This window comes from Agelaius tricolor, unplaced genomic scaffold (assembly GCF_023055355.1).
Source record: "Agelaius tricolor isolate 1412-34295 unplaced genomic scaffold, bAgeTri1.0.p SCAF_11, whole genome shotgun sequence".
NCBI lineage: Eukaryota > Metazoa > Chordata > Aves > Passeriformes > Icteridae > Agelaius > Agelaius tricolor.
This window is the reverse complement of record NW_027269271.1, coordinates 9222792-9240000: the sequence shown is the minus strand read 5'-3', so window position 1 is coordinate 9240000 and position 17209 is coordinate 9222792. Positions and strand designations below refer to the sequence as shown.

Genomic DNA, 17209 nt, shown 5'->3' with positions numbered 1-17209 from the left:
TTGAGGAGAATACAGGCAAACAAGGAAACAGAGCAGAATAGCAATGCTGAGCAGAGATATGCTTCCATATAAGAAGAGACTTAATAAACCACTGTTCTTCAGCTTTGGGAATGCCAAAACAAACAAAAAAACATACCCCAAACAAAAAACAAACAAACATACCCCAAAAAGTAAGGGATGTATAAGCCGCCTTCAGTTTACAGTTTTTCAGCTCTAGCAAGAAATTAATGCTTTTCTCTATTTAGATGCTAAAATGCTCTCATTCTACTCTCACAAAAGTTCTGGAATTTAAGAGTCTACTGCCTCAGATTGCTAATCCACATTTTTCTATCTTCCTCCATAACCTTTTTACAATGTGTAAGCAGTTTGGGAGTACTATCTGCACTCCCAAAACATCCTTGTGATGTAAGGGAATACAGTGTTTTAACTTCATAGATGACAAACTCTGATGGAGCTTTCAGGCACTTCATTCCAAATAGCAACTGAGTTTCTGATAGCACTGACTGTGGGTGGAGGACTGCAGCTAGCAGTGTACCTCAGCAATCAATAGTGGGTTCAGTCCAGTAGTGATCAACATCACCTGAAATGATCTGGATAATGGGGCCAAGTGTGATCTCAGAAAGTTTGCTGATGACACAAACTGGGAGGACTGGATGTACCAGAGGGTTGTGATGTCATCCCAGGGGACCCTGGCAGGCTGCACAAATGGGCTGCCAGAAGCCTCACACAATTCACCACAGGGAAGTGGGAAGCCCCATACATGGGCTGTGATAACCCCAAAATGCAGCAGGAACGCTGGACACTGACCTGCTGGAAAGCAGCCCCACAGGCCAGCCCTGGGGTCCCACTGGACACCAACACAAACAGGGGCCAGCAATGCACTCCAAGGTTGGACAGAGATGTCCTGGGCTGCATTTGGAGAGTGGTGCCAGGAGGAGGAGGAGGGAGATCCTTCCCCTCTGCTCAGCGCTGGCAGGAGCACACCTGGAGTGCTGCATCCAGCTCTGGGCCACCCCTACACAGACTACTGGAGAAAGCAACCAGGGCTCAGCAGCACAGATCACAGGGGAAAGGCTGACAGCACTGGCAACATCCAGCCTACAGAAGAGAAGATTCAGGGGGAATCTCATCAATGGGCTCAAATTCCTGAAAAACACATGTTAAAATACAGAGTCAGGCTTCCTTCAGCAGTCCCTGTGACAGGACAAGAGGTGATGGGCACAGGCTGAAACACTGAAGGTTTCATCCGAACATCAGGAAAGATTTTTTTCACTGTGAGGGTGACAGCAAAAGGGAGGTGGCCCAGGGAGGTTGTGGAGTTGAAACCTGATGCCTGGTTTCAACCATTACATTTCTGTCAATGTAGTGGCAGAAATTCATACAGTATCACTGTCAGGAGGTGTAAGAAGATGTGGGTAAAGCCAACAGTCTGAAATAAATAGGGTATTTTGGACACAATTTTGAAACATAGTGTTTAACAACTCAACATTTCTTAAGGAAACAACTGTATTCCTCTTTGCTTCCTCCTCACACTACAACTCCAACTTCCCAAAGTCAGTGAAGCAGCAGGAGGCAAAAATTAAAACCAATTATTTTCTATGGATTACTGGACTGATATAGAATTCATTTCAAAATCATGAGAATACATTCTATGTGTTCACAGTTTCACTGTTACCACAAGAAACAATGTTATCCCTATTTAAGAAATTATTTACAGTTGAAAAAACCCAGATATATGTACCTGTGGCTGAAATGGTGGAGCAGTAGGCCCCTGCATTCCTTGTGATTGTTCATCCATTCTATCAAGCAGCAATGTCCCTTATGTCCTGAAAAGAAAAATACAGTCATTACACTGTAATCCAGCCAGTATTTATGATTAATGAACATCAGCAGAAGAACAAAGGAATTAATCATCTCAATTGTAGCTTGAGTTTAGGAACATTTAACTAGCTCTGCACTGTTTGGGGAAGGAGGTTTTCTTACGTTTAGCTCTTCTATGAAATTTTAAAAATCACTATAGGCACCTGAATTTATTATTAATAATGTGAATTAAAACTGCTTGCACCAGACAAATGACTCTGCCTGATAAAAGCTGCATCTTCCCATTACTGTTCAGGGGCACCAACCACGTGTTTAACTATGTAGATGCCTGATCTACAGGCAGCAGGGCAAATAGCAGATCAGCAGAAGAGTTACAACTGCAGCACACATACTGCATTGCATTGATTTATCTGTAGGTTTTAGGGAATATGCAAAATTAGTTCCATCCAAACAGGAAAAAAGCTAAACATGTACACAGTACATTCTGACAAGCTAGTTAAGAGGCCTTTGGAATACTGTGAACTTCTCATTTCCCATTAGTAAGACAGGAGGACAGATGCCTGCCATTCCCAAGACAGACACACAAGGCTTTGACCAGTAATAAGAGCTGCAAAATGCACTGAACCATTAGCAGTAAAAACAGGAGAGACAAAAATGCAAATGCTGATAAGATTTTTATTCCCCTCAGCTAAGGGCATCCTTTCTTAGGCATCCCTGAGGGGGAGCCGGTGCAGCAGCCAGTGCTACTGATGCCTACAAGGGCAAGCCCTACTCAGATGAAGGCAACACAGAAGTTCACTGGCAGCTTCAAAGCCAAACAATGAAATAAGCTTTCATACAAGCAAGAGGCAAGGCCTGAACAACTTTTTCATCACACAAAGATGAAGTATCCCTCCCTATTACCTGGTCAAACCTGCCAAGGCCTTCAGAGGAACAAGAATCATGTGTCTGACAGGGATGTTATCCTTGCTTTTCAATTTATTGTTTTCTTATTCCCTGCTCCAAATCCTGAATGTTCCAGAGACAGACAGACACAGAACTTGTTTTCTGACACCATTAGATGTTTAACATAAGGAAATTTCCTGTAATAAATTTATTCTGCTAAACCTATGTATTTCCACGTACAAAGCTATTTACACTCCACACCAATTCCTACAGCTGTTAAAACACACAAATCTTCCCAGTAATTCCTCTAGACTATTCAAAGGGTTACAAATAACTCTCAACAGAAGACAGAAAACCTTAGGAAAGCTTTTCAAAGGCAATTGCAAAATATTCAAGAAACTAATGAATGGCTTGTGCTCGCTGCACTGCTGCCACTCTTACAGTATTGTTGTGGTAAGATCACTAACAGACAAAGGAGTCACCAGGCAGCTCTGCAGTTTCTCCGTGCTGCCCTTGTGCAGTAAGCAGTGGACAGCATACACAAACAAATCATTAGTGATCTGCTCTCCCTGGCCCATTGAAAGCAGTCACCCACATGCCACCCCAGCTCCATCAGCAATTCCTGACACCACACCACAGCCACACTCAGAGCAACCAAAGGTCCCCTTAGGCTTTGCCTTCCCATCCATTGTACTTCCACACAAAGCACACAGGCTGGGGCTTCCTGTTGTTCTGTATTACCTGTAACTGATTCAAAGGCAAAGGAGATCCAAAAAAAGCAATTTCAGGCAGGTCAACAGAAAAAAAAAATCAAATATCAAACTACAGTGAGAAGCAGAGAAGAGGAGGTAGTAATGCCAAGATTTCCAAGACTGTCAGAATGACCATGCTGAAAAAGGGAAGTCAGCTGCCAGAGCCAGTGCACACCACCGACCAGGCAATCTTCCAGCCAGCACTAGGACACCAATACTGGGGATACAAACAACAGGACCAATGTTTCATTTGAAATCACAAGAGCACAGCAACTCCTCTTACTCCACAAGGCAGCAAAGGAGCCCTCACCAGTAAGTCAGACCATCAAACCCCAAGTGCCTGAAATGGGAGTAACACCTTTTCCCTCCTTCACAAACAGGCCTGGCTGTCCTCATTCACTTCCCCATGGCCACCTGTCAGAGCTCTGGCTCTCTGCCCACACATCTGAAGATCACAGAGATATAAAGCAGCCCAAGAGGCAATAGCACACTCCCACACCCAAGCTCCCATCCCACAGGCAGCACTCAGCTTTCCAGGTGCTTTCCAGCAGGCTGCCAGAGGAGAGGCAGGACTGACTACCCACGGCTGTCAGGGCAAGCAGAGCAGAGGAGCCACTCCTGAACAGGAGCCAGAGCTCATTGCTTCCATTCTACTCAAATGTATTCTAAAATAATATTAAAAAAAAAAACCTAGGAAAAACTTGAAACCCTTGTGACTTAAATCTAGCAACTATGTCTTTAAAAACATGATCAGACTATTCCAGGAGAAAAAGATTAAATGCACTGCTTAATCACATGAAACATGCTTTTTAAGAACTAGTTTCATAGCTCCAAGTCCATAAAGCATTCACACTTAATTCATACGGTATTTAGGCAAAAATGTTATTGCCTTAACAGATGGCAGTTCTTCAACAACAAAAAAATACGTTTTCCTGTAGAAAACACCATTAATAGTCCCAATATACATGGTTTCCATTAGCTACTTGCTATGCACTTGTTTGTCAATTTTGCATCTTAAGTGAGAACATACAGTAATCAATGTCAAAGCAGAAACAGCTATACTTTAGGAAAAGAGCATATACTTAAATGAATGCTCAGAATGTTACAGTTCTGCTGAGAATCTGAGAAGCTCAGTCCTTTTTTTTCTGCAAAATATAGCTGTAGCTACTGCACATAATTGCTAACACAGAGTTACACTGGTTCAGGATGTGCTGATCAGGGACACAGTCAATTTGGCTGTTCTCAAAGAATGGAATGTACTATGTTTACTTCTGGATTACACCACCAATTAAGGCAGATATTTTCAGTTTTTACTATAACCATTATTTTAGTTAAGTTAGAGACAAGGCTCTTCAGGACCAACTATTTTTTGTAAATAATTTTCTTGTAAATTTTGTGTAAAGTTAGATTCTTCAACCTAACATGGATTTAAAATGAAAATTTTAGATCAACAAACTTCTCATCTATCTTTACTGAATTTAAAGATAAGGATCAGCCTCAGCTGTGGGGTGGGGGGGAAGCCAACAACACATATCAATTCTATGTTTCCATGTAAGAATACAAGCTAAAGAAATATTTCCATTTGCTTATATCACATGTTGAGTCTCAGCTACCCAAAAGCACAATTTAAACGCAGGTAGAACATTCAAACAGTGCCCCTGGTTGAACCTAAAAAAGCAGAGTGCTGTGGAAACAGGGGTTTAGATTTCCAAGTGCCTTCCTGAGCAGCCGACACCCAATTCCTGTGCCCACCGCAGCAGTGCTAATCCAGCAGGGTGTGCCAGGGAGCCCAGGCGTGCCAGCCCCATTCCTGCCCTGCTCTCTGTCACCTGCAGTCACACTGCCACAACCTCCCAGCGCCACAGACCTGGCGGGGGAGACAAACTTCACACCCAGCAATAACAGCGTGGCACTTCAGGGTAAAAAACAGCCACAGAACTGCTTTGTAAGGCAGACTGTTAAGTCATTCTCTACCTCTTTAAGGCAAAAACTTGGCCACTGGAGAAAGCCTGCTTGGTGGTCAAGGCCACACTTTGTCAGGTCATCAACACTGATCAACACTCTTCAGCACCCACTCACTGCTGGCAACTCAGGAGCAGGCTGCAGTTTATAATGTTTATATTTACATATATTTTTATAGGTGTGCATTAATAATGCAAAATGCATTTAAGCATTTGCATTATTGACACCCACTTGAAGTTAGTCTGCCCAGACTAACTGACAAGGGACAAGGCTGGAAGACCAAGTACTGGAAGACCAAGTTCACCATTATCACAATAAAACGTCACATATCCCTATTAGTATACATACATATATATTAACATAAATATGCATATTAAGTTATATATGTGCACACATCTGTACACAGATTATGTGCCTATACCTAACTGTGTATGTACATAGAATATTTCATTTTTACCACTGTCAGCTAATAGTAAATACTTGCTTCACATTGTCCAAAAAACCCAAAATATCTTCTAAAATGTGGAAAACACATAGCATTTGTCAAATTCTCTGCAGAAGCATCCACATCGGAGAGAAGCTGTATATGCAACTTTAATGTACTGAAAGTGATTCAGTTTGGATCCATATACATCTATATTCTAGAAGGATTAGTTTTCATTTCAGAAGCAGTTTCTACAACCCAGATCAATACTCTCCACAGGATGCCAAGTCCCCTCTGTAGGCACAGCCTTGAATCTGAACAATACAAATTCCCAGCACTTATTAATCTACAGGTAGATATTAACCACCTAATTGAAAATACTGCATTTTTAGCAAATTTATATCCAAATTCCCTACTCATGGGCAGTCTAGTCAAAGCAGTCAAAAAACACATGGAGAGTTTATCTGGGGTAAAAGTTGGTTTTAGCAAGAGCAGGAGCAGCCATATACAAATAACCCTTTTCGAAGAAAGTAAGGGAATACACTAAGAGTTTGTACACAATTTTCTCATCCATTTGGCCCAACTCACCAGCTTATTTTCACTCCAGCCCTGAAAACACACATGCCATTCACTGTCATTCCCCAGCTACTAAGAGTTTGCTCTGTCAGTGCTGTCTGATTAGAAGATGAAAGGCAAAGCTCTCCTGCTTCACAAGCCTGCTTCCATTCCTCTTCATTTGCACAATTTAAAAAGTTAGTTTGTTTACTTCTCCCTCTCCATTTCAGTTGTGTCACTCAAGTAAATTGCTTATCGTGCAAGGTGCTCCCAAAGGGTTATACATGCACTGACTTGCCCCTTATTAAACTGTTTGTTTGTTACTTCTTACGAACTGAAAAAGAAACAGGAACTGAAACTGCTTGAGCAGCAAGCTTCTACATTCTTCATTTAGTTTCTATTCACCTGAAAGAAATTTGATAACCCATTTCTTCATACTCAATAGCCAATTATAAAGGGCATAGGTAGATGATAACGTCAGAGTGAGAAGTATTGCAGGGAACAATGCACTGTGTTTAACCATGATACCATCTAGAAACAAAGCCCCAGCCCACACCACAGCAGGCTGTGCTCCTACATCTCTAAGCAAGCAGCTCTAAGGGTGAACAAATGATGTGATGCTGCCCCTTCCCTGCCTTCAGCCATGACTCCCAAACCCTCTTCCTTCCAGTGGGGCTGCTGTGGCTACCCAGACTCCTGGTAAGCAAAGTGAAACTCGCTGAAAACTACCCTTGACAAAGTGACTTTTTCCCAGTTCAGTTCCCAGAATCATAGCATTGCAGAGACAAGGACAGAACTGTGATGGCAAAAGACAGAGAGGAAGGTACAGGACTGCTCTAGCCCCAGCTAACTTGGATCAGCTGAATCTACTGCCAAATTACATCTCTAACATGAAATTACACAAGTCAGTCTAACAGCTCAGCAACACCAAAGATGTTTCTTTCTCTCACTTTCTCTGCCACACGATCCCACTTTGCCATCCTGAACTCTCTGGCCCTGTTGCCAAGCTGATCCAACTCCCTGGTGCAGCTGGGCTTCTGCTCTGCAAGCAGAGAGCAGAACCAGCACGTGGGGCACTCTGCTGAGCACCAGAGAAAAAAGTAAGAAGGGGAAGTTCAGGGATGGGAGATGTAGGAAGGGGACTGCAGAAGAAACAGAACATCTTCCCTGTGGCAACAGTGTGCTAGTAAGTTAGCTCACCACATTTTACTGTGCTTTGTCCTCTTAAGGGAGGTGAACAAGCACTTCAAAAAGCTGCAACAGCAAGGCAAGTGCCAGAACAGAGAGAAGGCAATTCACAGAGAGAAGGAAATTTACTCAATACCAACCCAAGAGTTTTGTCAACAAAATACTGTATGGGAAAGTAGAACTAAGAAACAAAATTAACAGAAGGAACATAAACAAGAGTAACAAGTTAAACTGGAAAAAGGAAAAGAAACTAAAAGGAGAAAAATCCCCAAAAACTAAGATGTTCAGATAAAGGAAGCTAAAACATGATTTAGAAACCCTTACAGGTACAAAACCTCACAGCTCTCACACACAAGAGAGGGAGCCTTAATGAGGGCACAACTTTAAACACACCTATAAAAGCAAATCATTCATAAAGAGATGCTTAAGAGATTTTACTAAAAGTGTAAACAGCTGATCTTCACACAAGAGTTAAAAACACAAGACAAATGAAAAGACTGGAAGCATTGTCAGATAAACCCATTGTGGCTAAGCACAGGGAAAATACATCCCAGTTAGAAGACTGGGTGGACACAAACATGCAACAACTCAGGCTGACAATGTCCATGTTGCTACAGGTGGAGTAGAACACATTTAATAATAAATTCCACACACTCCTCAAAAATCTCTCATTATCTTAGAAAGCAGAGCAAGACATCCTACTGCAGGCATTAGATGCACGTTCTCAAGCTGAAAAAATTTATCCATAATATCTAGTTTAAAATCTGCTACCCTAAAGATGAGAAAATGAATGAAGCATTCTAAAGAATCAGAAAAGAAACACCAGCCACATTTAACAGGCTTCCTGTGAACCTCTGAGCAGCATTACCCTTGACTCCTGAAAGCAGTGAGTAATCCAGGATCCCTGGGTCCAGAAGCAAGGCAGGCAGCAGCCAGCACACTCACTTCAGAGACAAGCCAACACTCCAGTCTGCAGCTGTTTCTATGTTTTACATCAAACCACCACTGTCTAAAAGCTGCAAGATGCACATGTGGCTGTGGAGCACCCTCAATGATCAGCACTCCATGGGACACTGTCTGCAGGCTGCTCCTCAGGTCCTGCAGGTCTCTGCAAAGCTCACACACAGCCCACATACCCAACACACAGTTCTGAATCTCAGTCAGGGCAAGGACTGGAAGTTCACTGCTGCAAAGACAACTCCTTTTTTGGATTTGCTCTCAGATGAGGACAAAAAGGGTACAGAAGAAGGGCCTCTACAGGGCAGGAGGCTATGTATTTTCCCACCAGAAGTTTTTACTTCTTTTTAGAAGTAACTTTTAGTTCACCTGTTACACTTTCGCCTTTCTGCTATCAAAGAATGAGTAATTTTCTAAACTCTGTTCTCTAACTACAGAAAATTGATATTAACTGAGAAAGAGTGGTTCGTCAATACTTCACAGCACCTAATTCAAATATCTCCCAAAGGCTTCAGCAACAATCTCATCTACAAGCTCTACATGAACTTTTATGACATTGTAAAATAATTCATCTGGTCCAACATAAACACAGCTATTAAATAAGACAGCAATAACTTTGCTATAAATCATTCCAAGCAGTTTGAAGAGGTTTGAATGCAGACTCCCAAATGCCACATGATGCAAACAGTCTATTTACTTTGTCACTATAAGCCAATACAAAAGTCACTAATATCAAAAGATTAACCACATGCAATCAGGTTTTAACATGATTGTTCACAGTATTTTCTTGCAAATTCCTCTTTTTAATGTGTTGTTTAAAATTGTATTTATGCAAGGGAATTTTTTATAAGTGCTATAGGCCTAACACGTTACAATGGCACTTGAAATACTGCACACTTTCTAGCCACAAAAATCACAACTGAATCACAGATTTGTTTTACAATGCACAAGAGTCTGTTCACCAAAAAAGCAACTCATTTTCACAGCATTGCTTCTCTGCAGCTTTTTAAAACTAATGTGACAGGAAGAATCACTTTAATACTTATTAGGGAAACAAAAAGTGGGATTATGTACTTCAGTCTAGGGCTCAGTTCCTTCCCATTTGGCTAGGGAAGTGAAATGATTATAAATACAGCAAATCAGTGTTCTAAAGGCTGCCCATATCAGCCCGTATCACCACTTTGGTATTTTGGTCAGTTATTTTCATCTCATTTGCAAAGCACATGGAACGCAGATAAACTGAACAAATTCTCTGGAAATTAGTCAGTTAACTCCTAAAACTATCTCCAGTATTAACTTTCACAGGATAATCTCATCATCTCTTAAATCCTAAATCAGAAGGGATTTTCAGAAAAACACCAATTCACGAAAAAAATTCCTGGGAGGTAGAGAAGAAGTTAGTGCAGTTGGACTTTTCCTAGGGGACTTTCCAATGTAAGGTGAACTCAACCAAGCATCCAGCACAGATGTTTGGAACAATGTCAAACTTCAGAAGGCAGCGAGGCACTGATAGTGATAAGCTGAATTTAGCATCACTATAAAGACAGAGAGTATTGCACTAAGTTTATTACACATGGGGGGTGAATTTATGAACAAACTGCCTCAACAAATGTCACTGTGCACAAATACACAGGACTATTTTGTGCAACTGAGCTTATAGAGGGGTTTATATGGCTCTGTCTTACAATGCAGCAGACACAGGTCACAGTAAAATGAGCAACTGACTTCCTGCCTGACTCTATTTTTCATTTGACTTTCTTATTTCTTATTTGTTCACAGGCCTTCCAATGAACTCTAAAATCTTAGATTTTTTTCTTCTTTTGAAACAAGCTTCCATGGTGAGGATGGGAATCTACTTATCTAATTCATGTAGACCCTGGAAGACACTGTGATAAGTCCATCAAAAAAAAGATTTTTGGTTGAATAAAATTCCTTGAACTCAAATATTTTTTTTACTGCAATGACTATCTAGTATGTTGAATAAAAGATATATATGACAAAGGCAATATCTCCATCCTTACAGTGAACAACTTCTAAGTGTGCTCTGATAAGCCATCTACCCAAACATCAGGTATTTCTAAATACAGTATCTTAATGTTTTGAAATTAAAGAACAAGTGCTCTCAACATTATTCTTAGTATCAAAACATTTAAAAATAACAAACATGGCTTTAAGTTCTTACTTTAAAGCTGCCGGACTTGCTTGTAAGTTTCCTTCTTTCCACCACAGTTTTCCTTCCTCTGCCTAAGTTTTCCATAGGCCATGAACTAATGACTGTTTTCCACTGCATTTCATCTCTCTCAAGACAGTGCAAGTCTGTAGTTTAAACAGACATTTCTACAGCACTACAACACTTGAGTTCTCTCCTAAACTGCCTAGGGAAAAAAAAAAAAAAAAACCTTTTAAATTTCATTCTTCCCAATTTAGCCAATCTGTGAATCCAACCATCCGATCTAATAATCCAAAGTGTGTATCTTATGCAATTTCTGCATCTCAGGCTTGTAATACAACTTTATACAGGAAATACACCCAGTACATTCCACAAAATTACTGCACACACATAACCTTTCCTGAGAAGTGATGCCACCATTGCAATCTGAAAAAACACCTCTATCACTTCAAAAGGTGACAAGAGTTGCCATTCAGTCGGTGCAAGAAGGGGAAAAAACATTTAGAAAGCTTTTATCTAATATCAAGAAATAAATAATAGTGTGATTAATGAAGAACACACGTCCCCTCATCATATTTTATTAGAAGTACAGTGATTATCTTAAGTTGTTTTACCAGTACCCTCAAAAAATGCAGAGCAAACCAAAGCACACTGCACTCCAAGAACTGCGTTCTGAAGCCTAAAACCACGCAGGATCAGTTCACACGAACACTGAAAGGAACTCGGGGCGGGTACCGGGATAAGCGAACCTGGATGCTCGGTAAGCTGAAGGAGGGGACACTCACTCCCAGACGGAGAATGCCTCACTTCCAGCGTGTCCCACCAGGCCGCAGCTCTCTCCAGGCCCGCGGGCCAACCCCGCACCCGGCCGGGCAGCCCCGCTGTCCTCCCGGGACAGAGGCCGCCGGGCCCGGGCTGCCCCCCCTCACAGCCGGTGACAGTGCTGTTGTCACCGCTGCCGTGTGACACCCCCAGGCTGGGCTGTCCCGGGAGCATCTGCCCGACACCCACCCCCAAGCGAGAGGAGGGCACGGGAGCCTGGAGGAAACCCGGGGAAAGTGACGAGGAACACCAAGGAAAGCAGCTCCGCCTGCGGCAGGCACGCAAGGAGCCCGGCGCGGCAGAGGCACGGGGGCCGGCCGGGCCGCAGGCACGCTGGGGCCACAGGCAGGCTGAGGCCGGAGGTGGCGAGGCCGCCGGGCAGGGTCCCCGGCCGCCCGCTCCTCTAGCGGAGGCGGCGCGGCAGCCGCCACCGGGCGAGACGCCACCGGAACGCTCAGGGCGCCGCTTGCCCTGCCGGCACACGGCGGCTCGGCGCCCCTCCGGCCGCGGGGCAGGTGCCGGTGCCCCGGACGCGGCGCAGCCCGCTGCCGTCCCGCCCCAGCGCCGCGCACAAACTTTCTCGCTCCGGCCCCGCGCCGCTCCCTCCCCGTGCGGCGGGCGGAGCGGCAGCCGCCGCGGCCAATGGCGCCGCGTGCCGCAGCCCCGCGGCCAATGGGCGGCGGCGGGAGGCGGGACCGCCGGCAGCCCCCGCGGCGGGGGGAGCGCGCCGGCTCGGCCGCCCGGACCCCCGGGACCCCCCGGCTCCGAGACCTCCCGGCCCCGCCGCGGCCCCACTCACCGAACAGCCTGGCTCCGTCTGCTCCTGGCGCGGGAGACCGGGACCGGCCCCCCGCTCCTCCCCGGCTTCTCCGGCGCCTTGAGCCCGGGGCCGCGCCGGCGCTGGCAGCGGGCGCCTAGCGGGGCTCCTGGCGGGCGGCGCAGGCACCGGCAGCAGCCCCGACCTGCTCTCCGCCCCCCGCCGCTCCTGCCAGGCCCGTAAACATCCCGGCATCCCCGAGGATGGGGCGGGGCGGCCTCCCGGCCCCGCCTCGCTCCGCTCCCCCCGCCCGGCCGGAGGCGCGGTGTCGGCCCGGCCGGCAGCGGTCGGTGCCGGCGGGCCCGGTCCGGCTGTGCCCGGGCAGCTCCTCTGGAAATGACCGGGCTGTACGTGCGGTGAGGCAAGGAGTGCTCATCGCAGCGTGCTCGTGCCGGGAGCACGGCGGGGCCCGGGAAGCTCTCCCGGAGCAGGAGCGGGAGGAGCACCGGCTCCGGCCTCTGGAGCAGGGACTGGCCCTTCTGCTCTGAGCGGCACTGCTCTGAGGCTTGGGCCCTGCCAGATTTAAAAACATGTCAGACTTGCTCATTTTGTATTTGAGTTGTGATAGTCAATCTGTGAGACATTGGATATTAACTGAGTACATCAACTGAAAGTGACACAAACTCCTTTTTGCTATGCTGGGAGAAATAAAAGTGATGGCAACAAAAAATACCAGACTCTTGCTGAGTCCTGTTCCACCAGCTTCTACTTTGCAACAGCACTGGGTTTAAGTAGATAAAAAATACTGAATTCCAGAATACTACTGGTTTTCAAGTTCCTGAAAGTCTACCCTGCTTCAGTGCAGGGAAGGGTAATTACCTACACAGAAGAGAAGTTTAAAGAACCAATGATGGGAGAAAAGTACGAAAGCTGACCAGTTTCCCCAGTAAGGTTATGGATTACTGTGATCAAATTAACTTTTTTTCCTCAGGTGTAGAAGCCCTCTGTAAAACGCGCTCCAGTAATCTACAAAGAGAAAACAGTAATTGAGAATTACCTTGAATCAGATGTACTTGATTTTTCCAAAGCAAAACTTAAGTTCTCATAAGGCTTGGAGGTTTTGTTGCAGTTTTTCCCTTGTAACAGGTATAGTAATACTTGATTTAAGCCTTGCAAAAGAAGTAGGAAATGGGCCAGTGTGTCTGAAAAAAGTCTATTCACTTCCCTGTGTACAAAATTATATCTGCTTTTGAGGCAAACTTTTCAGCTTTGAGACATCTGCAGTGTTGCCAGTCATACAAAGTCTAATGAAATTTGAAAGGAAATTATTTTTGTTGGCTCTCATTTCTCTGATTTGTTACTCTTTCTGCACATTTCCTCTGTAATAGCATTGGGTCATTTGGTGCCACTGGCCAAATACAGTGATAAGGTGACCACCCAGGCCTTCCCTTTTGATGTGCATTTTGTATTTCTTTAGGGTAGTCCAAAAAAATTCATTTGAATCGTGATTAAGAGAAATGGGGTTTTTTTGATAAATTATGTTGTAAATGCAGTTTCTTGAACAAGAATTCACTGGATTGTTTTTTGCAGAAAGTGCAATACATTAGGGTTCCCCACATACCACAAAGTGAAAACTTGATAGATCTGCCATACAATGTTAAGAAATTACTTTAAAGAATTGCAATCAGCAAATTCCACTGACTTCCATCTCCAAAAGTCTCTTCAGCCTCAACCAGAAATGGAGTTGTATGAGGGCAGTCACCTATTAGCAAAACCTCTGATGGAAAAAGGAGATTGTCACTTGGCGTGTAGCTGACCATAAAATACTGAGTCTTATTAGGTCTCATGTTCCCACAGGTAAAGGCAATAGTACTGTAATACCCAGCTATTGCTATTTTCTAGCCTCTATTAGATGGAAAATGAGCAATTCACAACCTAGACTTAGGTAGCATTTGAAGGTTTCTCTACATTCATGCATAAAAAGAGAAGACCCAGGGCTTGCTTGCTTTTTTTTACAGTAGGTTTCTCACAGTCTCCCTTTATTTAATCTGATTGTATTTGAATTTTTTCTTTCATCCTATTTTTATACTCACTGCTCTTTCACTTTCATTAATTTTCTTTGATTTTCTCCATGCTGTAATTTCACTGTGCAGTTCCATAATATTTTGACTTCTCACTTTAGACACCTGAATCCAATGGCTACTTTAGCTTGACATTACCAGTTGATGAAGCATCTTCTCTTTCCTGTATTCCAACCTTATCTTTCTTAGAAGACGGTTGTTTCTATTTTATTCTTGATGCTTGGGACTCAGAGATGCTAAAAATGAAGAATCTGCTTTAGTTAATTAGTTCATCATCACAACCAGGCAAACAGGCTTTCATATAAATGTGACTACACTGCCCCCATTAATTTTACATTTGCAAAGTGACACACCTTCCACAGAAGATCCTCTTCAGCCCTGAGTTGTACAAATGTTTATTCAGAGAAGGATGTTTTTCTTTGCTTTTCAATGCACATTTACAGTTAAATAAATTTGTCTAATATTCCCTGTAATGGAGACTTTATATCAAACAGAATCAGAAAGGCAGAAGAGGCTCCAGAAGATCCAGCAGCCTCAGGGATTGTTAGGGAGCAGCCTTATCTCTGGCTAAAGCTTCTCTCTGAGGCCAGAGGGGACACTGCCTAACCAGCTAGCAAAGGATTAGAGAAAATGGACAAAGACATGCTGGAACTGGGGATCTGTGAAGGAGAATGTGGCTTGTTCCCTAAGTCTGCCAACTTCTGAAGGTGTTGGCAAGAAATGCTTTACACCTGGAATTGAACAGGCCAGAGGCAGAAGCAACAAGGACCTCACTCTTTGTCAGTGGATGCTAAGCTTTATTAGCCATGCTGTTATTAACTTATTTACATTTCAGCAGTGATTTAAGAAAGCTGCACCAATCTTTTTCTGATCATTGAAATCTGTGAATATACATAACTTATAAATATAGTCAGGGTTCAAGAATCTAAAAAAATATCCAGTGACGACAAAGGATATTACTTGGAATGGCAATGTGACACCTGGATTGTCTCTGAAAACAGTGTCCTTTGTGAGGACTAAGCTGCTAGACTTGAAAGCACCTAGAGAGGGCTTGGTAACCACATAAAAATCAACCAGGAATTCAAACATTTAGCCCACCTCGCTGGATGGTTCCTAAGTTGCTGCCACTGTTATCCAGGGCTCTGTGCAGCTGGAGACTCTTGAGATGTTCATTAACACAATAAACTGAAAACTCAGGAAAAATATAGATTTGAAAACTTTAAAACTTTCAGGCAGAAGAGCTCACTAGGACAGTGGAGGATGGGGATAGATGTCTTCGAGGTCACAGAGATAGGAGCATAATATAACAGCTCACTGGTTAACAATTCTTCAGGTTCTTCAAATCAATAAAGTACAGGAAATTAATCAAAAGGAGCAACTGCTCTGCTCTAAGTCCTTGAAGCCTGAAAAGTCTCCCTCTCTCCTGGTTCTTTGTTACTAACAGTAAAAAGGCTAGGATAGCTGCCTGTGACATGGATGTGGAAATGAGAAAGGCTGTGAAGGCAGTAGTAGAGAGATCTCCATTATATTTGCACTGGATAAATATTATGATAGGGCTTTATGCAGAACTTAATATTTTAGACAACATAAATCATTAAATGGAGCAATCCAGGGAAGCTTGGAGAACTGATTTGTATCAAGCAGGGCACCAGACCTTCTGAATTGCTGTATCAAAGAACTGTTTTAGAATTTTGATCATATTATATTCAAATTCAAAAACCTTTAGAAGTGAAAAGTGAAATAAACCTACCATAGCAACAATGTTGAAAAGAGGACTATATAAAATCAAGGAAGTTTGTTAATAGTAAGTTAGGAGAAAATGATCTGTATTAGTGTTTCTGAGTAAGTATCTATGATCTGTCAAAGTTAGAGGGTCTCCAAAAGACTAGGAGAACTCTATATGAGAATAAAGGATATTATTAAAAAGAAAAAGGAGCTCCTTAAAAAAAAGGGTGTTCAGATGAGAAAAACAGAAAATAGGAAAACCTCTGGCAGGCTACATGTGAAACTGTAAAAGGCAGACCAAAAGCATATGAAGGAAAATGTTAGTAATGGTATAAAACTTTATTGTAAAACCTCTTCCAAACACATCAGAAGCAGGAAGCCTGCAGGATAGAAAAACTGTTTGCTTATGTGGATATTATGAGACGTTCCTACAGGGAACCCCTTTATACCACAGAAACCTGTGAGAGTTTTTGGAAAGGTATGTGGAAACAGGGAGCTTGGATGACAGGAGATTCCTGTATTTCAGTAAAACTTCTCAACAAACTACTAAAATTGCTTAAAGAAATTAAGCTGCATTGCAATACAAAGAAAGGATCAGTACTGAGCTATACTGAGTGCTGTGCAATACCTTTTCCTAAAATTTGGATCTATATACATAATCACAGTTAAATCACAGGTTTTTTTTCAAATTTTTTCTATGTTCTAGCACACTGATATTCTCATATATTATCATAATACATGTGTTATTATTTAACTGAAGGAAGAAAATATTTGTATATTTGTATGTGTAGTGAGCACAGTTAGCCTAACCTAGCTTACTGGTAATAAAGAAAACTACATTTTGGTGCAGGTTAATTGAGCACCAGCTGATCTGTCTATCCAGACTCCCACTCCACTGCAGCCTGTTGAGCAGGCTTCAGGTTTGGCATACCCCAGTCCATCCGCATCTTCCCTCAGCATGTCCTGGCATTCCCCACGTTCTCTGAGGGCAGCACTGCTCGCCCCCATTTTAGCAATGGCAGTACCAGAGCACCCAGGCAGAGAGCTCAAATGCATTTTAGGAATAGTTCTGCCATTCTCACAGGATGGCAGAGACTGTTCAAGAACCAG

The 17209-nt window shown here is 43.3% G+C and overlaps 1 protein-coding gene across 1 annotated transcript in view; it reads right to left on the bottom strand.

Moving 5' to 3' along the window:
* Positions 1-12560, bottom strand: part of NEK7 (NIMA related kinase 7) — a 68379-nt gene extending 55819 nt beyond the window's left edge. The window contains 5 exon segments of the mRNA XM_071436035.1: positions 1742-1826; positions 10727-10876; positions 10878-10919; positions 12336-12385; positions 12387-12560. Of these exon segments, the coding sequence (XP_071292136.1) occupies positions 1742-1826; positions 10727-10876; positions 10878-10919; positions 12336-12385; positions 12387-12548 (489 nt within the window). The 5' untranslated portion in view covers positions 12549-12560.
* Between the last annotated feature and the right edge of the window lie 4649 nt (positions 12561-17209).